The sequence below is a fragment of the Plecotus auritus genome (genome assembly GCF_963455305.1).
Source record: "Plecotus auritus genome assembly, chromosome: 5".
Lineage (NCBI taxonomy): Eukaryota > Metazoa > Chordata > Mammalia > Chiroptera > Vespertilionidae > Plecotus > Plecotus auritus.
Window position 1 is genome coordinate 151,614,814 of NC_137776.1, and position 26,509 is coordinate 151,641,322.

General features: G+C 39.6%; 1 protein-coding gene across 2 annotated transcripts in view; it reads right to left on the bottom strand.

The window, feature by feature from the left end:
* The window catches only part of QNG1 (Q-nucleotide N-glycosylase 1), a gene marked incomplete at its 5' end in the record, with an annotated part of 112,945 nt that overhangs the window by 35,176 nt on the left and 51,260 nt on the right, over window positions 1-26,509 (bottom strand). For both annotated transcript variants that reach the window (XM_080668370.1, XM_080668371.1), the window contains 5 exons: window positions 1,093-1,290; window positions 2,715-2,920; window positions 7,152-7,307; window positions 8,812-8,915; window positions 9,387-9,556. In XM_080668370.1, coding sequence (XP_080524496.1) covers window positions 1,093-1,290; window positions 2,715-2,920; window positions 7,152-7,307; window positions 8,812-8,915; window positions 9,387-9,556 — 834 coding nt within the window. The remainder of the gene's footprint in view (window positions 1-1,092; window positions 1,291-2,714; window positions 2,921-7,151; window positions 7,308-8,811; window positions 8,916-9,386; window positions 9,557-26,509) is intronic.

Here is a 26,509-nt window from a genome sequence, read left to right on the forward strand (position 1 = left end):
TGGATAAACCTTGAAAATATGCTAAAAGTTTTGGAAATAGGTAGTGATAGTTGCACATTATGAATGTAATTAATGCCACTGAACTGTACAATTGAACATGTTTAAAATGACATATTTCATGTTACATATCTTTTACCACAACTTATAAATTAATTGTAATATATCAAATTCCATTGTACTGTCTACTTTAAATGGGTGAATTGTATGGTATGTGAAGTATATCTCAATAAAGCTGTTTAAAAAAGGAATCAGTAGCTTGGCTTAAATACTTTTTAAGTTCACTTCCATCACTAAATTCTATGATTTTTTTAAAGGTCTGAGAATAGATTATATTCCAAAATTAAGTATCTAGGAAATCTCCAATTATGTTCTAAGCTGTGGGTTTGGCTTAACATTTCAAGAGAAGAGACTGGTATGTAGTGCTAGATAAGTGTTTGTTATTGTTATTATGATGGTGATCATCCTCCTCTTTCTTCAAAAGAGTCCTGTGAGGCAAGTATTAGTAAGGCTATTATCGATATGAATAAACAGACTCAGAGAGGGTAAGTGATTTTCTCAATAAACGATCCAGCTAGGAACGGAGAGAGATGGGATTTAAACCTATGCTAGCCTGGCTCCAGAGCCCAGGCTGACACCACACCACTAGTTCCTCCCCATCCCAATCCACTCTATAAAACTGCTGGACGTACAGGTTTGATCACTCTTCTGCTCACTGAGTAAAATGGTACCATTTTACCTTGTACTTTTTTCCATGCCACCACATGGACAATGCATTTCAAAGCACTTTGAAAACTGTAAATCCTATTCAAATGTCAGATGTTATTTAGAAAGCTGGCTTTATATGTTTTTGACAGTCGCAACTACAGTTAAGAAACGGTATCACTGAACTTTCTTTTATGAAGTCAAAGCCTTCAAGACAGTACTCAGAATTCAATAAATAGGCTTTACTATGTAGGTGAACAAAGCTTTAAAGAGAATGAGGACAGCAGCCAAGGAGAGGCCAAGATGAGATACCTCACAAGTAAAATCAAGACCTTGGCTTCCTCAGCTCTGAGCCATTTCATATTTAGCAGGAAAGTATGACAATATTACTTTGATTTTTTGTTGATCCCGCTGAATTTCTGTATCCAATTGCTTCCTTTTTTCATTTTCTTCTCGAAGTCTCTTTTGCAGCTGTACCTTTTGATATTTCATGTGATCTACACTCTGCTCTAATTCATTAGCACGTTTCTCATTTTGGATTGAAAGTGATGCCAACTTCTTACTATTTTGTTGCTTCTTCTGTAAGACCTGGGATCATATGGAATATTTCAAAATGAAAAAATTGCATCTCTCATAAACTTAAAACTTTTCATTCAATGGCAAGGATAAGCACTTTGCATAGATTTTTTTTTTGTATAAATTCACAATTGTTTTTTACATTTTTACTTTTACAATTGAGAAACCACCATAATTTTCACTAGATATAAAGGATGAGGCTTCCTGATGCTGACACCCAAACAGAACAAAATTAATCTCTTTGCTTTTTATTGAGTATTTTAATTAAAAAATATTACATGTACATGGTAAATATTAAAATAATACAAAATTGACCTTATATTTAATTTTGACAGTAATTGCAAAACTGCAGCAAAATGATACTAGCATTTAATGTCTTTTCTATACCACTATAAGAACTGAAAATCTTATTTAAAAGTGAGAGCCCAGCTGGTGTGGCTCAGTAGTTGAGCATCAACCTATGCACCAAGAGGTACCTGGTTCAATTCCTGGTCAGGGCACATGCCCAGGTTTTGGGCTTGATCCCCAGTAGGGGGGCGTGCAGGAGGCAACCAATCGATGTCTCTCTCTCACAGTAATGTTTCTCTTGTTCTCCCTCTTCCTTACTCTCTCTAAAATCAATAAAAACATTTTTTTTAAAAAGTGAGAAAGGATATCACTATCTTTTGCATTTATTCCACAGATGCTCAAGTGTACCAATTAGCATCAAAATATTAATGCAGCATATAGATACATATATAATAACACAAAGAATACAAATTTCAGGGTTTTTCAATTTTAAAAATTTGTTTTATGAACTGAAATAACTTCATTATACCAAAACAAAACAAAAAAATGTAGCATTTCAATATTTAAAATGGTATATGTTAGAATACTGAAAGATGGTATTGTCATAACTATGTGATCCTTAAATAGTTTTTTCACCTTTCTAAATTTCAGCTTGCTCATTTATAAAATAGGGTAAAAAATACCCACTTCAATGGATTAAATAATGATTAAGTAATGCATACAAGACACCCAGGATGTATATGGCACCTTATAGACACTTAACTGGTAACTATCATGCTCCTCCTCACTCCCACCACCATCCTCATCATCTTCCTCATGCCCTCCCCCAACAGTTGTGCACAGATATGTCAAAGGCACAGAAATTTCTAAAACTGCATGTCCTTCCAAAAATGACATTATTTCTGTGTTATCTTTATTTCTTACCTTATGGTTTTTTAGAAAAGATTAAAATAATGTACTTCTTAAATGCAGAAATACATTACCCTGGTCGAAATTATGTAAACCTACCAGTACTCTGGAAAAGAAAAGTTGTATTCCAGTTTGTCTTGCTAGTAAAAACTGAGTCCTATTTTTTTCATAACTAGGTATAAGAATCCTCAAAAGCAGAAAGCTTTAAATAGGTTTCCTCAATTACATTTTTAAATTACCTGGATTTTCAGCTTTGCGGCATCCATCTTTTTACGGAACTCCCTCTGTAATTTTACTTTCAAAGCAACATCAGACAGATCTTTGTTTTCCAGTTCCTGTAGCTGCTTTTCTGTCTCAATTAATTCCACTTTTGCCTGTTCTGCTTCGTGGGCAAGTTTTGTTACTTTCAGAGAATACTGTTTGCTTACAGACTTGGCATCATTACCTTCACCAAAATAATAATAATAACAATTATAAATTATATATTTTTTAAAAAACTAAGTAAAACATCAAAAACATAAAAATGCTCTACTCTTTTTTTTTTAATCCTCACCCAAGGATATTTTTCCCATTGCTTTTTAGAGAGAGTGGAGTGGAGAGGGAGAGACAGAGAGAAACACCGGTGTGAGAGAGACACATCAATTGGTTGCTTCCCACATACTCCCACCAGGGCCCAGGGAGCCTGCAACCGAGGTATGTGCCCTTGACCAGAATCTAATTTGGGACCCTTTAGTCCCAACGCGCTATCCGCTGGCCAAACTGGCTAGGGCAAAAAATGCTCTATTCTCAAAAAGCCAGCTGGGCCCGGCCGGCATGGCTCAGTGGTTGAGTGTTGACATATGTACTAGGAGGTCATGGTGTGATTCCCTGTCAGGGCACATGCCTGACTTGCAGGCTCGACCCTCGTGTGGGGCATGTGAGAGGAAGCCAATCAATGATTCCCTCTTATCATTGATGTTTCTATCACTCAATGCTTTTCTTACAAATATTTAGAACACAGAAAAAAACAGAGTAAGATATTTCTGTATCTCTTTTCATTCTAAGCCCAGCTACTAAACCTAAAAACTTGGTTTTGAAGAGTCAACTGTCCCTAAACTAGATTAGCAAACTCATGGCAGAGATAAGTAAGAGTCCAGAGGTCATGGGATGAATAATTTCCAGGGACAGTTTCTCACACTATTATACTGAAAATCTCTTAATATTTTCTTAAAAAGGAGTTCTTGAACTAAATGCACTGGCTCTGCAACTCTGTGATAATTTGACCAACTTTAAAATACATACAACTACTATATTTTAATGAATGTAAAGCTCTTATAAAGTATTCAACACACCAATATTTTATGAACTAAGAAAAAAGGTACAGTGCCAATTAACCAATGACATGACAATATGTTAAGATGCCAGTGATTATGACATACATCCTGATTTTAGAGATATTAAAATGTGAAAAATGTGTATCAGAATTGATGAAATACAGTATAGTTATTATTGTCTGAAGTAGTTGCTATTCAGGAGAAATCTTCATTGAGGCACATTTGAAAAGTAAGCACATATTGACCCTCTTGCTAGTCACCATCCCTAAGGGTCCTTTGGAAAGCTCCAAACTGTCCGTGGTTCTAACGAGTAAAAAGAGGACCTTCTCTGTGTAAGTTCAGGTGTCCTCTATATTAAAGCATCCAGGATGCAATACCCCATGGTGTGATAATCTAAAGCAGTGGTTCTCAACCTTTCTAATGCCGCGGCCCTTTAATACAGTTCCTCATGTTGTGGTGACCCCCAACCATAAAATTATTTTCGTTGCTACTTCATAACTGTAATTTTGCTACTGTTAATGAATCGAAATGTAAATATCTGTGTTTTCCGATGGTCTTAGGCGACCCTGCTAGCTGCTGTAGAGCCTACCATCGGAAAACACAGATATTTACATTACGATTCATTAACAGTAGCAAAATTACAGTTATGAAGTAGCAACGAAAATAATTTTATGGTTGGGGGTCACCACAACATGAGGAACTGTATTAAAGGGTCGCCGCATTAGAAAGGTTGAGAACCACTGATCTAAAGGGTAAATATCCTCAACTACCACAGGCAGTACACTGAAATCTTGGGAGATGGAGAAGCTATTTAACCCCCTAAATCAGTTCTTGGATACTCCTAAGAGAGTTTTACTGGCAGGGATCCTGTCTGTGAGGAAGGAAGATATTCAAACTCAATTAGACATTGAGGAGACTGGAGCTGGGGTGATGCACAGCACACAGGTCACCAGGAATAAGGAAGGAAGGAAATGCTTTGGGACAGGAGCAGGGTGAGGCGGTTTAGAAAGGAGGACCGTCAGCCAGAAAGCAAGTTTGCAGGAAAGAGGGCGAAGTAGAAAAACAGGCAGAGGAGTTGAGACCCGTCATAATTCTTTTAATTTGGGTGTGAGTATAGCCTGGGGCTTGAAGAAAAGGAAGATAATATTTCCTTCGGTTCCCCTAAATGTGACCAGAGAGTTGTTTTTCATTGGAATTGGGGAAAAGAAACACAAGTGTCTCTTATTCCTCTAATTCTTTTTTTTTTAAATATATTTTATTGATTTTTTACAGAGAGAAAGGGAGATGGATACAGAATTAGAAACATCGATGAGAAGGAAACGTCGATCAGCTGCATCCTGCACACCCCCAACAGGGGATGTGCCCGCAACCAAGGTACATGCCCTTGACCGGAATCGAACCTGGGACCCTTCAGTCCGTAGGCCGACGCTCTATCCACTGAGCCAAACCAGTTAGGGCATTATTTCTCTAATTCTTAACTGAATTTCAAAGTAGTCAAGGCTCATACTTTGAGTATATTTGGGGGAGGAGAGGGTGCAAAAAGCACGAGACAGGAGAAACCAAGATGGCAGCATAGGTAAACACCTAAACTGCTGCCTCGCACAACAATTTCAAAACTACAACTAAAAGACAAAACGGACATCATCCAGAACCACAGGAAGGCTGGCTGAGTGGAAATTCTACAACTAGAAGGAAAGAGAAAAGCACACTGAGACTCGGAGGAGCTGCAGAAGGCAGAGGTACCTAGGCGCGCGTGCGGAGAGAGCTGGCAACTGAGTACGCAGCTGGCTTTCTCAACCGGGAGGGAGACAAAAGCTCCTGACGGTTCTGAACTCCAGTTCCGGGCGAGACTCTGGGGACCCAGACTCATTTGGGGGGAAACTGGACTGTCTGGTAGCGAGCGAAACTCGAGGGTGGCTTTCTCTCGGAGGTGCTTGCAGTGATTACCGCGGGACACTGAGACCCAGGGGCCTCGTAGGGCAGGGCTGATGGGAAGCCATTGCTGTCTGCTCCGCCCTGAGACTCCACCCCATCCAAGCTGAGCACAGAAGCTCTTGTAGGTTTTGTCTCATAAGAGTGTCTCCAGCACAGAAGTTCTCCCAGCATAGACAAAGCTGATCCTCACAGCCAATTGGCCTGGAGATCAAGTCCTCCCAGTGATACCAACAACAATCAAGGCTTAACTACAACAAGACTGTGCACACAGCCCACAAAGGGGTGCACCATGAGTGTCCACCTCAGGTAACTGGGGAAGCTGAGCCACTGGGCCCTATAGGACACTTAGCACACAAAGCCACTCTATCAACTCAGGGAAGCAGCAAAAATGCGGAGACAAAGAAACAAGTCACAAATGAAAGAAATGGAGGAAAGCAAACAACTGGATATAGAGTTCAAAACCACATTTATAAGGTTTTTCAAGAATTTTTTAGAAAAGGCCGATAAATGTAGTGAGACCCTCGAGGATATGAAAAAGGACCAACTAAAAATTAAGCATACACTGACTGAAATAAAAAATAATATATAGAGATCCAACAGCAGACTAGAGGATCACAAGAATCAAGTCAAAGATCTGACATACAAAGAAGCAAAAAACACTCAGCCGGAAAAGCAAAAAGAAAAAAGAATCCAAAAATATGAAGATAGTGTAAGGAGCCTCTGGAACAACTTCAAGTGTACCAACATCCGGGTGGGGTGGGAACCGGGTAGAGGGGAGCTATGGGGGGAAGAAAGAGGAAAAATTGTAATAATCTGAACAATAAAGATTTAAAAAAAAAAAAAAGCACGAGACATACTTTTAGGGCAAGTGTAATGTAGCTGAGGGTGAGGAGAAGGTGTGGCACATACAACCAACCTGGCAGAAACTTGAGACTAAAAGTCAGAGGTAAAAGCTTGGCTCGCTCAAGAGAACAGCTCTCAAGAATAACTCCTTACATCTTTAGAGAAATAAAAATTAACTACATTTAAAACATAAAGTTTATGATTACTGTTAAAAATGAACTATCCAAAAAATAGATTAATAATTTTAAATAAATTATTATTAAAACAAGTTAGAAAGACATCCCAGACATATTTCCAAATGCCTAGTATAATGTTTCTTTGAAAGTGGCAAAAATGGAAGTGCCACAGAGTTTCAACACAGCACAGAAAGCACACTGGTTAGAAAAATTCATAGATGAATCCCAATATAACAAAGTTCTTTTAATAACTAACCTCCACACATTGGCTTTCGAACACACCTTGTTATACCAAATGCCAAGCTACAGTGGAGTGTGCTGAGCATCAAAAACCAAAGTAAATGTTACACATCAGAAAATTTTAGAAACTTTTCTTTCTTATATTAGCTGGTTCAAAGGCTATTATTACCTGTTTTCACTAATTCTTTAATCAGATCTTCCTTCATATTGATGTTAATTGTAAGTTCTCTTATTTTTTGTTTAGCTTCAGTAAGTATGAGTTCTGAATGCTTTAATTTTTGCAAATTCAACTCTTGACTCTCCTGAAGACATTCCATCTTTAAATCTTTAAAATGAAAGAAACAAAATTGGAAAATAAAACTATCTGCTTATAAAATATTCAACAGAAATGGAACTAAAAAAGAAAAGTGAACACAGAAGGTGTCTAGAGATAGCAGAGAAGGGACAGAAACAGGAAAGGGAAAAATACACGGAAATTGGGATTTTAGTTTTCTAGCTTACAGTAAGAGTCTTTATATAGGCTTTCGTCATATCCCATGGGTTCTGATACAGCAGGGGTCCTCAAACTTTTTAAACAGGGGGCCAGTTCACTGTTCATCAGACCGTTGGAAGGCCGGACTATAGTTTAAAAAAAAAACTACGAACAATTTCCTATGCGCACTGCGGGCCTGGGACGAGTCGGCTGCTAAGCAGGACAGGCAGCGGCACCTGGCGGGCCGGATAAATGTCCTCGGTGGGCCACATGTGGCCCACGGGCCATAGTTTGAGGACGCCTGTTACAGTTTTTCATTGCCCTTAAATATTCTGCAATTTGAGTTTTTTACTTGAGTTATTTAAGAAAGGTATAAAATCTCCAAGTGGGTATAGTGAATTTTTCCTATTAACTTTTAGTCTTCTGGTAATAAAAGAATCTAGTCTACACCAGACTACTAGAGTGTGGGCCAGCACTGTTTGTTCTTATCTTACACTAGAACGTATATCAACTACGTCACCATTTAAGATTAAGTTCAGCTTATCTTTCTTTTCATAGGGAGACTTCCTCAGTGAAAGAGCTAGTGCACTGATTTACATTCTGGCATAAGTTTCTTTCCTGGTTGTAGATCAGTAACAAACAGTTCAAGAATGGCAATTTGACTAGTACTTATCTATATTTCTTACACATTTTTTAATTTACTTAAGATTTATTTGTGACATACAGGTGAGTTTTTGTTAAATCTTATATGCATAACCTCTTTAAAAAGACTATTTTCATAGTATAGAGATTATTTGTCATGTTATTTATATTCTCTATACTCTTACTTTTTGTGATTTAAGCACTCATAGGCCAAGATAAACTAGTTAAAATTTCCTACTATAGTTTTTGGAACATAAACATTTTATGCTGTTATGCATCAAATAATATGTATTAGATTATTATGAGCACCCGCAGACTATTTGGCTCCAATGCCAAGGGTACATCACTAATGGTAGACATGTGTGCCAATGAAGCAAGAAAGCAGACACCTAGTAAATTACGTAAGACACATTTTAAAGTAGTCAAGAGTACAGTGCATAGCAACTTGGGCTTGAGTGTAAAATCCCCATTCTGAGAGATTTAGCCTGTAACTCTAGCCAGAATTGTTTGGTGGGAAAAACTTTTTATTAAGGAGTGAAAATGAATGAAAAAATTAGAAGTAGAGCACAGAACATACAGAAAGTTCTACCAATGAGGAAAACACTCCTACCAAGTTCCATCATTGAGAATTCCTAGATGCTTCTTAAATTATTGACTGAAGAAAAAGAGAAGTGTCTTATAAACATTAGATATAAATTACTTAAAGTCTGTGTACCTTCATTCCCCAAACTTGACTTTTGTGTTTGATGATGAATATCGTTCAATTCATTAAGAGAACAAACAGAGCCTGGCTTCTGAATCCATGAGTGATTTCTATGTCTAAAAAAACAAAGATCAGGATCAAAGGTAACTTGTCTGTTAGTATTTGCTAATCTGCCCTCAAATTAGTTTCCCCAAAATGACTATAATGTTAAAAGAATTATTAATTATACTGTATAAGGTAAACAGAACTTTACTAACATTCCCATCCATGTTGGGCCTAGTGAGAAATTCATTGTATCTGTTGCCACTGTGGCAGCAAAATCAGGAAATTCAAAAACATTCTCCCTGAAAATTAATATCCAATAAATATATAAGCTCTAAAAGCAAAATTATTTTTCAATTTAAGACTGATGACTGTGTTCAAACACTGGTTTCATAATGCATTAGTTGACAGCACATTTATCAAAAACTACCTACTGTTATTTCAATAGAAAAGATACATTTTAATGAAAAAAACCTCCATCTGTATATATTTATTGCATCATAAAATTATAATGTGTTTATTAAACTAGTCTATATTTAACATACCTAATTTCAGATTTCTCCTGGCCTTCTGAGTCTTCATCATCACTGTTATCAGAAAATTGGCAGTGGAGGACTTCATCTTGTTCTTCTATGTGACCCAGCAGGATTTGACTTCGTGTTCGAAATCCAGCAACTACTCGATCCAGAGAGTACATAGAAGGACTTGTGTAGACCTTACAAGTAATTCCCCCACCCAACAACAACAGAAAATGATTTTTAAATGTCTATTTTTATCTTCTTACTCAAAATTCTTAAGAGGTTATTAAATAAGTACTCTTAAAATATCCAATTGCTGAAAATATGCATTGCCCCCCAAAAATACCAAGTTTCATTTCACAATACTATTGTGCTTCATGAACACATACTTCTTTCAGAATCTATATAGCTCTTCTTCTTCTAAAAAGTTCTTCTATCTTCAACTACAGCTTCATGGAAAATTCTTTTGAATACTATTTGGACTCATTTTTATGAAAGCAAAGACTAAAAACATCATAGCATAGGTACTCCCCAATGAGTGCAAAGCCCATACATAGTGCAATAGGAGGCAACTGTTTTACACCCCACCAACATTCCCAGTTCTGAACACTTGGAGAATTACGGTGTTGCTGCTCAGGGTCTGCATCCCCCTCCAATCCAAATCCACCAAATGAAGAAATCCAGAGCCATCGCCACTCCACTGCTAAGTCAAAATATTCTCAATTTGGAAATCCAAATGTATTTACTCACACTTTGCATGTGGTGGTAAGGCATAGCTGAGTTAGTATTCTAAGTGACATACTTAATATGTCTCATAGGATAATTAAATGTTCATGAGCTAGCCTGAGAACTTTCTATATTATAACATGCTTCTATTGACAATGTACCTTAATGAGCTTGGAAAACAACAATAATGAATTAGAAATTGCCTTTAAACTTTTATTCTAGTTTCTGTTACCAAATATTTATTTTCACCACCTCTTTGTAACCAAATCTCAGGGTAATTTCTCAAAAAAGGTAAATAATAAAACCTTACAGGATACATGCAATTTGTTAATATAAATTATTATAAGTATTATAACATGAGGCCGTCAGTCAAGATGGCAGCAATACTCACCTCCTCCCACAACCACATCAAAATTACAAATAACTACAGAACAACCATCATTCAGAACCACTTGAAATCTGGCCGAATGGAAAGACTACAATTAGGGAATGAAAGAAGCTACATCAAGACTGGTAGAAGGGGTGGAGATGCAGAATAGGCTGGTCCCATATCCACGTATGGTGGATAAAAATTGGGAGAGAGCCGAAACCGGTTTGGCTCAGTGGATGGAACGTCGGCCTGCGGACTGAAGGGTCCCAGGTTCGATTCCGGTCAAGGGCATGTACCTTGGTTGCGGGCACATCCCCAGTGGGAGGTGTGCAGGAGGCAGCTGATCGATGTTTCTCTCTCATCGATGTTTCTAACTCTCTATCCCTCTCCCTTCCTCTCTGCAAAAAATCAATAAAATATATTTTAAAAAAAAAGAAATTTCTTTAAAAAAAAAAAAATTGGGAGGGATATCTTGGCTGCAGAGGTCTCCTCTAAGAAGCAAGGGGTCCCAGTCCTCCCATCCTAGTGTTCCATGCCAGGAAGAGAAGTCCCCATAACTTCTAGCTGTAAAAACCAGCAAGTATTGAGGCTTAGTGAGATGAAGGGCTGCTGGAGTCCCAAGCAGTTCCTCTTAAATAGACCACACAAAGACTCACTCATATTTATTCCCTCTGAGCTCAAGCACTAGAGCAGCAGCTTGAAAGATACCAGAGATGCTACAGACAGGAACTGAATTGTCTAGCATCAGGGTGAGACCTGGGAGGCAGCTTTATCCTAGACAGAGGTGCTGGCAGAAGCCACTGTCTTTTGATAAGCCCCTTCTCCTGCAGAGCCCACAGTTGGGTGAGACTCCATCAACCTGGCTCACACTGTTTGCCCCACCTTGGTGATTCTCTGAGGCCATGGCCACCCAACTTACAGACCCACCCAAGCTGTTCCCAGTGGCTTTTCCATACAAATGGTCTGTCTTGGCTCATGTTTCAGATTTTCCTAAAATCTCTCAATCAAGCAGCATTTGGCCTCAGCAAGCCCCGTACCCCTCACTGGTTCCAGGCATGGCACTAGCAGCAGCTGGCCTTGGTTCACAACATGGCCTTGCCTGGGCAACTCCAAGTCCAACACAAGTAACAGCCATAGGGAGATCACTTTGTAGCCAATGTTGAGTGGCCCCAGGCAGAACACAGGCAGCAGCTGACCTTGGCCTGCACTTCCCGGGAGCCCCAGAGCCAGCACTCCCAGTGGACAGCTTCAGACCACATTGAAGCACAACCACCCAAACACTCCACAAGCAACACACTCAAGGGGCAGACTCAGAGGGCACCAGAGCCTTGCTGAAATAAGTTGTGCTCTATGGGGTTAGCCCCTGCACAGCTAATCCTCCACTGTGGTCAGAGGTCGGTGGTCAAGCGAGTCCTTGCAGCTCTTTGGCCTGGGGGTAAATCCTTCCTAGTGACATACCAACAGCAATCAAGGCTCAACTACAAGAAGAAGATATACACAGCTCACATGGGGGAGAGCACCTCAAGTGCCCAGCTTGGGTGATCAGGGAGTCTGTGCCATAGCACACCTAGTACATTAGGCCACTCTACCAAGCCTGGGAGGTATAGCAGCTCTACCTAATACATAGAAACACAGGGAGACTACCAAAATGAGGAGACAAAGAAACATGTCCCAAATGAAAGAAGAGAACAAAACTCCAGAAAAAGAACTAAACAAAATGGAGACAAACAACCTACTAGATGCAGAGTCAGTCCAAAACACTGGTTATAAGGATATTCAATTAACTTAGCAGAAGAGTAGATGAACTTAGTGAGAACTTCAGCAAAGAGATAGGAAACATAAAAGTAGAACAAGAAACCATAAAAAAGAACCAGTCAGAAATGAACAATACATTAACTTAAATGAAGAATATATTATAGGGAATCAACAGTGGAGTAGATGAAGCAGAGGACCAAATCAGAGATTTGGAAGATAAGGAAGCAGAAAACACCCAAGCAGAACAGCAAAAAGAAAAAAAGAATCCAAAAAACAAGGATAGTCTAAGGAGCCTCTAGGACAACTTCAGGTACTAGGTGTACTGGTTAATAATGGCGGATTTTGTAATTAAAGAAAACACGATAATTTCAAGAGAAATATCAAAATTGCCTTATTCAAAGTAATGTCCATTGCTAGCTACACATTTCCCCCATCTTTCAGGTAATTTGTGGATAACGTCCTAATAGAACTTTTCTTGTTTTGAGGCAAACCATTCAGAGACCCAATTTTCCACTTCTTCGTATGTTTTGAAGTGCTGTTCAGAAAGTGCGTGTGCCATTGATAGGAACAAGTGGTAATCTGAAGGAGCAAGGTCTGGTGAATACAGCAGGTGGGTTAATACTTTCCAGGCAAGATCTTTTAATGTGTCTTCAACTGATTTTCAAGTGTGTGATGGTGCGTTATCATGAAGCAAAATTACTTTGCTGTGTCTTCTAGCCCATTCTGGTGGTTTCACAATCAAAGCATGGTTCAGATTGATTATTTGTTGTTAGTAGCGATCAGTATTAACGGTTTCACCTGGTTTTAGAAGCTCATAATACACCACACCTTCCTGATCCCACCAAACGCAGAGCATTGTCTTCTTTCCAAAGCGATTTGGTCTTGCAGTCGATGTTGATGGTTGACCTGGATCAACCCATGATTTTGTGCACTTGGGATTCTCAAAATAAATCCACTTTTCATCGCCAGTCACAATTCGATGCAAAAAAAGACTTTCTTTTGTGCCATTGAAGTAACATTTTACTGATGACTTTTCAGTTTTCCATTTGTCTATCATTCAGTTGATGTAGCACCCATTTTCCTTCCTTTAAAATCTTTCTCATTGCTTGTAAATGGTCAGAAATTGTTTGCTGAGCAATGTTTAATCTTTCTGCAAGTTGTTTTTGAGTATGACACACATCTTCATTCAATAATGCTTGTAACTGCTGGTCTTCAAACTTTTTCAATTGACCTGGACGTTCTTTGTCTTTCTCATCGGAATTATCACTTTTAAAGCGTTTAAACCAGTGTTCACAAGTATCTTGAGATGGAGCATGTTCACCATAAGCTTCATGAAGTATACAATAAATTTTTCTTCAAAATAAAGTAATGAATTAAAACTTCCTGCAAATGCTCTTTTTTTTTTAGCACAAAATTCAACATTTTTAAGCGTAAAAATATCTATGATGTTAACACCTTCAGCAAATTTGACATATGAAGTTTTGAAGCTTGCTGTCAATACAACAAAATAGCATACATATCAAATCGCATATATATCAACATATGTGTAACTCCATCTATTGAAAAAAATCCGCATTATTAACTGGTACACCTAGTATACCAACACTCACATCATTGGAGTGATAGAAGGAGAAGAGTGTATGCAAGGAATTGAAAGCCTATGTAAAAAAATAATGAAGGAAAAAAGACATACAAGTCCAGAAAACACAGAAAGTCCCAAACAAGATGAACCCAAAGAGGCCTACACCAATATACATTATAATTAAAATGCAAAATGTTAAATACAAAGAGAAAATATTAAGAGCAGCAAGAGAAAAGCAGTTAGTTACCTTCAAGGGAGTTCCCATAAGATTGTCAGCTGATATGTCAACAGAAACTTTGTAGGCCAGAAGGGATTGGCAAGAAATATTCAAAGTGATGAAAAGCAAGGACCAACAACCAAGATTACTCTACCCAGCAAAGCTATCACTTAGAATCAAAGGACAAATAGAGCTTTCCAGACAAGAAAAAGCTAAAGGAGATCATCACCACCAAACCAATATTTTATGAAATGTTAAAGGGTCTTCTTTAAGAAGAAGGAGGAGAAAAAAAGATTAAAGCAAAAAACAGCAAAGCACAGGCTCCTAGTCCTGAAGTAAAAGCCATATTGCTACCTGCTTTATTCTCTTTTCCTGAGCTCATATCATCTATCAACCTCCTCAGGGAACTTAGAAACTTTAACCTTTTTAGGTTAAAAAAGATAATGTGTTTCAATATTGTTAAATAACCCTATAATGTGATCATTGTTAGTTGGGCTCTCAAGAACAGGCACTGCCCTGGAGGACCTTTGATATAACAGAGAGTCCTTAAGGCCGATTAGAAGGAAAACCATTCCTAAGAATTAGCTCATCTTGGGAAAGAAAGGCCTACAAAGCTGGTGACCTGGTTGTTTTGTTCATCCATTTCTCCTCTGCCTCTTAAAGGTAAACTGCCACTACAAAAATCAGGAGGTTGCTGTATGATCACATTAGGTAAGACAAGTTTATTCCTCACCCACAATATAGCTGTTTTCTCAGCTATAAAATGAGAGGGACATATATCAAATCTGAAGTTCTAAAAAAATTTTTTGAAAAATAAAATTATAGTGAAATGTGTACATCACAAGTTGTTCAAGATTCAATTGACATAGATCCCTCATGTACTCTCTCCCAGAAGAGCCTACCTGATTCTTTAATATCAGATTTTTGTGCCTCCACAGTTGGTCACCTAATAAGACCATCTGTTACATCAACACCATGATGGGTAGAGGATCAACTATTCTAGGTGGTCTCCTAATTCTGGGGCTTGGGAAGGGGAAGGGTAAGAACCAACTTAAGAAGTATTTATCTAACAAGCACAATGTACCCAGTTTGAGCATTTGCCCCGTAGCTGATAGGCATCAAGATTTCTCTTTGTCAGGGGGGATGGGAATTATTTCAAGAACAAATAAAATTTTTTGTTCAGAGTAAAATTTTGTTCTCTGGGACTGTAATTTGCTTTTAAAATAAAATTTTTCACAAAGAAAACTAAATGACATGGCTTAATAATGAACACCAAATAAACCCGTCAATGAGTAACACTTAGCAAATCAATTCTTTAACAGTCATTCCAGCCAACACTATGGTTTTTTGCCCTTTCCAGGCTCGTGAAGCCGTCTATAATCCAGCCCTTTCCCTATCTAGGTTTTAGGTCCTGCTTCCCTCAGTTGCTTCTGCATTCATTCCATAACTCCCCAATAGGGATATTTTAGCATTTTCAACCATATCCCCAACAGTACTGATCTCATATAAGTACTCAAATAAGCTAGTATGTCAGATAACTGAGATTTATCTCACTAGAAGTCATTTTTATTCTGTGGTGTGTTTTTTTTAATTTTATTCCTAGAATTACACAGGCTAGAGCAGTGGTCGGCAAACTGCGGCTCTTTGGCCCCTTGAGTGTGGCTTTTCCACAAAATACCACGGCCTGGGCGAGTCTATTTTGAAGAAGTGGCGTTAGAAGAAGTTTAAGTTTTAAAAATTTGGCTCTCAAAAGAAATTTCAATCGTTGTACTGTTGATATTTGGCTCTGTTGACTAATAAGTTTGCCGACCACTGGGCTTGAGAGAACTTTAAGGTTACTAAGTTCAGCTATCCATCACATGTTTGACTCTCATCTATAATACTGCGAACTACCATTTAACCTCTTCTCAATCACATTCCATGTGTTGGGGGGCCTCATAAGGCCTCTCATCTCATCTCACCAATAAGCCCCTCTTTTTATTCCCTTAGCACTACTGGTCCCAATGCTAGAGACAAAGTCTAATAATAATTATAAACTTTCTGCCCTAACTGGTTTGGCTCAGTGGATAGAGCATCGGCCTGGGGAATCAAGGGTCCCCAGGTTTAATTACAGTCAAGGGCATGTACCTTGATCAATGTTTCTCTCTCATTGATGTTTCTAACTCTCTATTCCTCTCCCTTCCTCTCTGTAAAAAATCAATAAAATATATTTTTAAAAAATAATTATTATTATAAACTTTCAAATATTTGAAAAGTCATCATGTCCCCTCTCAATTAGACTAAATATAGAAGTATTTCAGATTTTCCCCAACGTTCTTCAGCCACTTGATTTTTCTCTGAAAATAATCTAATGTGATTTCAAGTGCTTATACCCAGACCTGAAGGTAGCATTCTAAGTCCCCATATGATAAGAGAATCTCCTCTCATCAGTGATGTATTTGATTTTGTTTCATCAGTTCTGCTGCAACTGTGCTTAACTCATTCACCACAGATTGTGGCTTCCGTATATTTAACTTTGTAGTTTCAATTGAGAGTTCTGCAACGATTCATGAGACTTAATTTGTCATTCTGTTATTGTGCAGTTGGTGTGTTCTTCTGGAATGAGTTACTGAGCTAGCAAAGCAGCCTAGTCAAAGCTCAACAGACACATATTATCTGTGTTCTGCTGTGTTCGCTCTTTACCATAAACAACTATGTATACAAAGAAGTAATTTTAAAATATCAAAAAAAATTATTTTATGAGAAAAAATGGCCTTTACATGAGAGATTAAATCATAGTAAGACTGAAAAGGGGTTATGCACAGAAATTTTGTGACTCAAAAAAATGTAATTCGGCCTGGCTGTGTAGCTCAGTTGGTTAGAGCATCGTCCTGATATACCAAGGTTATGGTTCTATCCCTAGTCAAGAAACATACAAGAGGAGAAACCAAGATGGCGGCATAGGTAAACACCTAAACTGCTGCCTCGCACAACAATTTCAAAACTACAACTAAAAGACAAAACGGACATCATCCAGAACCACAGGAAGGCTGGCTGAGTGGAAATTCTACAACTAGAAGGAAAAAGAAAAGCACACTGAGACTCAGAGGAGCTGCGGAAGTAAAGGCAGAGGAGCGGAGGTGCGCGCAGACAGGGCTGGCAACTGAGTACGTGGCTGTCTTTTTCAAGCGGGAGGGAGACAAAATCTCCCAACTGCTCTGAACTCCAGTTCCGGTGAGACTCTGGGGACCCAGACTTATATGGGGAGAAACTGGACTATCTGGCAGCAGGCGAAACTCGAGGGCGGCTTTCTCTCAGAGGTGCTTGCAGCGATTACTGGATTACTGCGGGACACTGAGACACAGGGGCCTCTTAGGGCAGGGCTGACAGGAAGACAGAGCTGTTTGCTCCACCCTGAGATCCCACCCCACCAAGCCATTGCTGTTTGCTCCGCCCTGAGACTCCACCCGATCCAAGCTGAGCGCAGCGGCTTTTGCATAATGAATGGCCTGGTACTTTGAATTCTAAACTTACCTAACAAACTGCAGCTGAGTCAGAGAGACTCAGAACATCCAAAAGAAGGCCCAAGGCCCCACAGCAGCTTGCATTGCTTCACAGCTGGGCCTCATCTAAGCACCTCCAAAACCCAAACAAAGAAGAGGAATCTGCAGACCTCTCCTTAGATCCTGCTGGGTGGCCTCAGGCAGAGGTTAAATTAGCACGGCCTTGGAGATCCAAGAGCCAGTGTACCCAGGGGTCAGAGTAGGACCATACAGATTACAACTCCTCAGATCCATAAGGGATACACTCAGGGGGCAGACTCAGTGAGGACCAAAGCCCCACTGAAGCAAGTCTTGTCTCATAAGGGTGTCTCCAGCATAGAAGTTCTCCCAGCATAGACACAGCTGATCCTCATAGCCAATTGGCCTGGAGGTCAAGTCCTTCCATTAATACCAACAACAATCAAGGCTTAACTACAACAAAACTGCACACGCCCACAAAGGGGTTCACCAAGAGTGTCCACCTCAGGTAACTGGGGAGGCTGAGCCACTGGGCCCTATAGGACACCTAGCACACAAAGCCACTCTATCAACTCAGGGAAGCAGCCCAAATGCAGAGACAAAGAAACAGGTCACAAATGAAAGAAATGGAGGAAAGCAAACGACTGGATATAGAGTTCAAAACCACGGTTATAAGGTTTTTCAAGAATTTTTTAGAAAAGGCCGATAAATGTAGTGAGACACTTGAGGATATGAAAAAGGACCAACTAGAAATTAAGCATACACTGACTGAAATAAAAAATAATATACAGAGATCCAACAGCACACAAGAGGATCGCAAGAATCAAGTCAAAGATTTGAAATACAAAGAAGCAAAAACACCCAACCGGAAAAGCAAAAAGAAAAAAGAATCCAAAAATATGAAGATAGTGCAAGGAGCCTCTGGGACAACTTCAAGTGTACCAATGTAGACGGCCGCCTGGGAAGGCACATGGGCATTTCTTTAAATTGTTGTCAGCTGAGCCCGAGGCGACTGGCAGAGCTACGTCTCGGTTACGCCCTCCCCAAGAAGGCGGGGGGGGGGGGGGGGCGCGTTATCAGTTCTGACTTTTTACCTTTGTCCAGGTGCCAGGGAGTGGGCTTTGATATGTAAATCCAGGCAAGCACCAGGAATACTAGGGCCTACTCAAGAATGCAAATAAGCTCCTTTGATCCTAAGTTTGGTGATACTTCCTGGTATTTGGGGGTATAAAATAAATGTGCTTCGTGGGTTTCGGGGTCCCTGCCTCTCCATCAGAGAGGATGGCGTCCCACCTGACTCCCAGCTTTGTTTCTATCTTTCTACCTGGTCTCTTTCTTTCTTTTATTTCTTAATCCCCAGCTCCTCCACTCAGAATTGGACCCATTCCTTTTCCGTGCTGACGCGGAAAAGAGAGAACACCTCTACGTACCAACATCCGAATTATGGGGGTGCCAGAAGAAGAGAGAGAGAAAGATACTAAAAACCTATTTGAAGAAATAATGACAGAAAACTTCCCCCACCTGGTGAAAGAAATAGACTTACAAGTCCAGGAAGCGCAGAGAACCCCAAACAAAAGGAATCCAAAGAGGACCACACCAAGACACATCATAATTAAAATGCCAAGAGCAAAAGACAAAGAGAGAATATTAAAAGCAGCAAGAGAAAAACAGTTAATTACCTACAAGGGAGCACCCATACGATTGTCAGCTGATTTCTCAACAGAAACTATGCAGGCCAGACGGGAGTGGCAAGAAATATTCAAAGTGATGAATAGCAAGAACCTACAACCAAGATTACTCTACCCAGCAAAGCTATCATTCAGAATTGAAGGTCAGATAAAGAGCTTCATAGATAAGAAAAAGCTGAAGGAGTTCATCACCCCAAACCAGTATTATATGAAATGCTGAAAGGTATTCTTTAAGAAGAGGAAGAAGAAGAATAAGGTAAAGATAAAAATTATGAACAACAAATACATATCTATCAAAAAGTGAATCTAAAAAGCAAGTAAATAAAAAATCTGATGAACAGAAAAACTGGTGAATATAATAGAATCAGGGGCATAGAAAGGGAGTGGACTGACAACTCTCGAGGGAAAAAGGGGTGTGGAGGGTACAGGAAGAGACTGGACAAAAATCTTACACCTATGGATGAGGACAGTGCGGGGGGTAAGGGCAGAGGGTGGGGTGGGAACCGGGTGGAGGGGAGCTATGAGGGGAAGAAAGAGGAACAATTGTAATAATCTGAACAATAAAGATTTATTTATTTTTTTTAAAAAATATATTTTATTGATTTTTATACAGAGAGGAAGGGAGAGGGATAGAGAGTTAGAAACATCGATGAGAGAGAAACATCGATCAGCTGCCTCCTGCACACCCCCTACTGGGGATGTGCCCGCAACCAAGGTACATGCCCTTGACCGGAATCGAACCTGGGACCCTTGAGTCCGCAGGCCGACGCTCTATCCACTGAGCCAAACCGGTTTTGGCAACAATAAAGATTTATTTTTAAAAATAATAATAAAGATGCCATCTTGAGAAACAGAGCTGCTTGAGACTAGGATCCTGCCCTCAGCAACACCCAGTCGTGTCTCAGATGCAAACCAGGACCCTGCAGCCCCTGGGGACAGAGAACTGCAACCACAGCTTCAGACCAACAGACAACAAGAATCCAGACTTCCCGGCAGCAGATTTCTGTGAATCAAAGTGCCTATCCCCCTCCCCGCAGGCTCATGTATAGCGCCATAGTAACTGATAGACCCGCCCCTCGCTCTAGCCTCAGCTCCCCTAGGGGGAATTTGAGCTTGAGAGAGCATGCACGGGCCGCAGCACTGCTACTGGAATTTGAGAGACTGCAATCTGCTCCCTGCAACGCCATCAGGCGACCAAACCCGAAGCCCACGCGGGGTGGCAGTGCCACATGACTTGGATTATGGGCAAGAGCACACGGAAGTCAGTTTTCTGCAGCACAGGCACGCCACAGAGCTACTGTGCAACCCAGTCCCCCATGGTGACCAGGACCCAAACTCTCCCGGCAAGAGGCAGCACTGAGCACCACCAACTTGACTCTGTTTCTTACCGTGTGCACCTGGGATCCCTGACTCACAGCACATTCACACTAAGAGCCAGTGACTCCCAATTCTTGGTGCATGCGCACACAGGAACTCTGATTCTCAGCGAGAAGCCGCACAAGGCAACAGAGACTCTGATACTCGATTCTTGGTGCAGATACAGGGAAACTCTGACTCCTGGCAAGCGCTAGGGGACTCATTTTCGGCACACGCCAACAGCGCAGTGCAGGCAGGGTCCCTGATTCTAGGTGCACACACAAGACCACACTGAACACTGGGAACACTGACCCTGGGCAAGCCTGGTTCCCACCAACACATGGCAGCCACATGTCCTAGTGTAGGAGCACTTCAGTGACACTCGGATAGTGCGAAGTTCCCAAGGCACATGGCCCAGGTCCATGCAACTCGAAGTTTGAACCTTCTGGTGATAGTCAGAATGGGGAGACGACACAATCCCCAGAGGAAAGAAAATGAGGAGTCGCCAAGAAGGGAAATTAGTGAAATTGAAGCATGTAACATGACCGAAAAAGAGTTCAGAGTAATGGCCATGGAATTCATACATTGGATGAATGAGAAAATCAACAACCTATGCAAAAATCAGGAAGAAATGAAAAGTGATATAGCTACAATCAAAAACACCATGGAAAGTTTCAACAGTAGACTAGAAGAAGCAGAGGACCGAATTAGTGAGTTAGAAGATCAGGTATAGAAACAAGCTCAATCTGAACAGCAATTGGAGAAAAAAATTAAAAAGTAGGAGGAAAGCCTAAGGGAGCTTTGGGACAACATGAAACGAAGTAACATACGTATAATAGGGCTGCCAGAAGGACAAGAAGAGCAGCAAGGATTAGAAAATCTATTTGAAGAAATAATGACAGAAAAGTTCCCTGATATGGGGAAGAAAAAAGATACACAGGTACAGGGAGTCCCAAGCAGGATCAACCCCAAAAGTCCCACACCAAGACACATCATAATTTCAGTGGCAAATATCAACGACAAGGAGAGAATCTTAAAGGCGGCGAGAGAGAGACAGAGAATTACCTACAAAGGAACCCCCATCAGATTATCAAATGATTTCTCAACAGAAACACATCAAGCTAGAAGGGAATGGAAGGAGGTATACAAAGTGTTGCAAAGCAAAGGACTGAATCCAAGAATACTCTATCCAGCAAGACTATGAAACAAAATTGAAGGGGAAATCAGGAGCTGTGCAGACAAACAAAGGTTAAGGGAATTTATCACCACCAAACCAGCAATGCAAAAAATGCTAAAGGGAATACCGTAAAAAGAAGAAATAAACAGGTTAAGAAGGAACAAAGACACAAAAATAGATATGACTAAAAACAAATACCTTTCAGTAATAACTTTAAACGTAGATGGTCTAATGCTCCAATCAAAAGACATCGAGTGGCTGAATGGATAAAAAAACACAACCCATATATATGTTGTCTACAAGAAACCCACCTAGGAACAAGAGACTCACACAGATTGAAAGTGAAGGGATGGAAAAATATCTTTCAGGCAAATGGAAATGAAAAAAAAGCTGGAGTAGCAATACTTATATCTGACAAAATAGACCTCAAAGTAAATACCATAACAAGAGATAAGGAAGGCCACTTCATAATACTAAAGGGATCGATACAACAAGAGGATATAACCCTGATAAACATATATGCACCCAACGCAGGAGCACCGAAATACATTACAAAACTCCTGGAAGATATCAAGGGAGAGATTGACAACAATACAATCATAGTAGGGGACTTTAATACACCACTGACATCACTGGATAAATCCTCTAGACAAAAAAATCAGCAAAGACACAGCAATCCTAAATGACTCACTAGATCAGATGGACTTAACTGACATCTTCAGAACATTTCACCACAAAGCCACAGAATATACGTTCTTCTCAAGTGCACATGGGACATTTTCAAAAATAGACCACATATTGGGTCACAAGCAAAGTCTCCCCAAATTCAAGAAGATTGAAATCATACCAAGCATCTTCTCAGACCACAATGCCATAAAATTAGAAATAAACTACAATAAAAACAATCCAAAAATCTCAAACACTTGGAAGCTGAATAGCATGCTATTAAATGACTGCGTTACCAAAGAGATCAAAGAAGAAATTAAAAGCATCCTGGAAACTAATGACAACAAAAACACAACAATCCAAAATCTATAGGACACAATGAAAGCAGTCCTGAGAGGGAAGTTTATAGCTCTACAAGCCTACCTCAAAAAATAAGAAAAAATGGTAATAAGTCATCTGACTCAAAGAATTAGAAAGAGAGCAACAAGAAAAGCCCAGAGTGAGCAGAAGGAAGGAGATAATAAAGATCAGAGCAGAAATAAACGAAATAGAGACCCCAAAAACAGTACAAAAGATCAATGAAACCAAGAGCTGGCTCTTTGAAAGGATAAACAAGATTGATGAACCTCTAGCCAGGCTCACCAAGAAGCAGAGAGAGAGGACCCAAATAAACAAAATCAGAAATGAGAGAGGCGAAATAACAGACCCCACAGAAATACAAAGGATTGTAAAAGAAATACTATGAACAACTCTACTCCAACAAACTAGACAACCTCGAGGAAATGGACATATTCCTAGAAAAATACAACCTTCCAAAACTCAATCGGGAAGATTCTAAAAATCTCAATAGGCTGATATTTATGGAAGAAATTGAAGCAGTCATCAAAAAGCTCCCAGCAAACAAAAGCCCGGGGCCAGACGGCTTCACAGGGGAGTTTTACCAAACATTCAAGGAAGAAATAAAACATATCCTCCTCAGACTATTCCAAAAAATTCAAGAGGAAGGAACACTTCCAAACTCATTCTATCACCCTAATACCAAAACCAGATAAAGACAACACAATGAAAGAGAATTATAGGCCAATATCCCTCATGATCATAGCTGCCAAAATCCTCAACAAAATTCTAGCAAATCAGATCCAGCAATACATCAGAAATACCATATACTGTGACCAAGTAGGATTTATCCCAGGGATGCAAGGATGGTACAATATCTGCAAATCAATAAACGTGATACATCACATAAACAAATTGAGAGATAAAAACCACATAGTCATATCAATTGACACAGAAAAAGCATTTGACAAAATCCAACACCCCTTCTTGATCAAAACACTCAGCAAGGTGGGAATAGAAGGATCATACCTCAACATAATATAAGCCATATATGAAAAACCCACAGCCAACATCATACTCAATGGACAAAAACTAAAATCATTTCCCCTAAGAACAGGAACAAGACAGGGATGCCCACTCTCACCACTCCTGTTCAACATAGTACTGGAAGTACTAGCCATTGCGATCAGACAAGAAGAAGAAATAAAAGGCATCCAAATTGGAAAAGAAGTAAAACTGTCCTTATTTGCAGGTGACATGATATTGTACATAAAAAACCCGAAAGACTCCATCAAAAAACTAATAGACTTAATAAATGAATTTGGCAATGTAGCAGGATACAAAACTAATGCCAAGAAATCTATGGCATTTCTATACACCAATAGTGAACTTACAGAAGGAGAGACTAAAAAAGCAATCCCATTTACCATCGCACCAAAAAAATTAAGATACCTAGGAATAAACTTAACTAAGGAGGTAAAAGACCTATATGCGAAAAACTACAGGACACTGAAAAAAGAGAAAGAGGAAGACATAAATAGATGGAAGAACATACCGTGTTCATGGATTGATAGAATCAACATCATCAAAACGTCCATACTACCCAAAGCAATCTATATATTCAATGCAATCCGCATTAAAATACCAATGGCATATTTCACAGACCTACAACAAACTTTCCAAAACTTCATCTGGAATAAATAAAGACCCCGAATAGCTGCAGCAATCCTGAGAAAGAAGAACAAAGTAGGTGGGATCTCAATAGCAAATATCAAGCTGTATTACAAAGCCACTGTTCTTAAAACAGCCTGGTACTGGCACAAGAACAGACATATAGATCAATGGAATAGAATAGAGAACCCAGGAATCGCCCCAAACCACTATGCTCAATTAATATTTGACAAAGGAGGCATGAACATACAATGGAGTCAAGATAGTCTCTTCAACAAATGGTGTTGGGAAAATTGGACAGATACATGCAAAAAATGAAACTAGACCACCAACTTACACCATATACAAAAATAAACTCAAAATGGATAAAGGACTTAAACGTAAGATGGGAAACCATAAAAATACTAGAGGAGCCATGGATAAACTACTGCCCGCGGGCCGGATCCGGCCCATTCGGCTGTTCTATCCGGCCCGCGGAGCCGAAAGAGCAGAGGGTTCTCTTGCTCTCCCCTCCGCTCCTTTACTTTGAATTTATATTAGTTCACACAAACACTCCATCCATGCATTTGTTCTGGCTCTCCGGTCCAGTTTAAGAACCCATTGTGGCCCTCGAGTCAAAAAGTTTGCCCACCCCTGTACTAGAGGAATCCATAGGAAGAGAAATCTCAGACATATGCCGAAGGAGCTTCTTCACTGATACTGCTTCTAGGGCAATGGAAACTAAAGAGAAAATAAAAAAATGGGACTACATCAAAATAAAAAGCTTTTGCACAGCCAAAGAAACCATCAACAAAACAACAAGAAAGCCCACTGCATGGGAGAACATATTTGCCAATGTCATCACCGATAAGGGTTTAATCTCCAACATTTACAGGGAACTCATACAACTTAACAAAAGGAAGATAAACAATCCAATGAAAAAGTGGGCAACGGACCTAAATAGGCACTTTTCGAAGGAGGACAGAAGGAAGGCTAAGAGTCATATGAAAACATGCTCAAAGTAACTAATCACCCGAGAGATGCAAATCAAAACAACAATGCAGTACCATCTCACATCTGTCAGATTGGCTATCGTCAACAAATCAACAAATGACAAGTGCTGGCATGGATGCGGATAAAAAGAAACTCTTGCACTGCTGGTGGGAATGCAGACTGGTGCAGCCACTGTGGAGAACAGTATGGAGTTTCCTCAAAAAACTAAAAATGGAACTCCCATTTGACCCAGTGATCCCACTTCTAGGAATATATCCCAAGAAACTAGAAACACCAATCAGAAAGGATATATGCACCCCTATGTTCATAGCAGCACAATTCACCTTAGCTAAGATTTGGAAACAGCCTAAGCGCCCATCAGCAGATGAGTGGATTAAAAAACTGTGGTACATCTACACAATGGAATACTATGCTGCGCTAAAAAAGGAGTTCTTACCATTTGCAACAGCAGGGATGGAAATGGAGAGCATTATGCTAATGAAATAAGCCAGTCACAGAAAGGCAAATACCACATGATCTCACTCATTTGTGGAATATAATGAACAACATAAACTGATGAAGAGGGACAGATCCAGAGACAGAGAAGCATGGATCAGACTGCCAGACCTCAGAGGGAAGGTAGGGGAGGGTGGGGAAAGGAGGAGAGATCAACCAAAGGACTTGTATGCACGAATATAAGCCTAACCAATGGACACGAACACCAGGGGGTGAGGGCATGAGTGGGAGGGGGGTTTGGGAAGTTAATGGAGGGATGAGGACACATATGTAATACCTTAATAAAGAAATTTAAAAAAATAAAAAAATGATGCTAAAAAATAACAAAAAAAAGAAACATACAAGAATCAACCAATGATGCATAAATAAGTGGAACAACAAACCGATGTTTCTTTCTCTCCCTTCTCTCTTTCTCTAAAATCAATAAAATAAAAAAATTTAAATGTAATGCCTTCTGGGGGAAAAAAAGATTTTACAATTTTACAAATATTCTACTTTTGTGAATCTGGATATTCCAGAAGGTTTTTAAATATATTTCTTAAGAATATTTCAGTTGGTTTTCTTAGTATACAATTACGTCAAGTACTGAAAGTGGTATTATATACCTATTGCCTTATT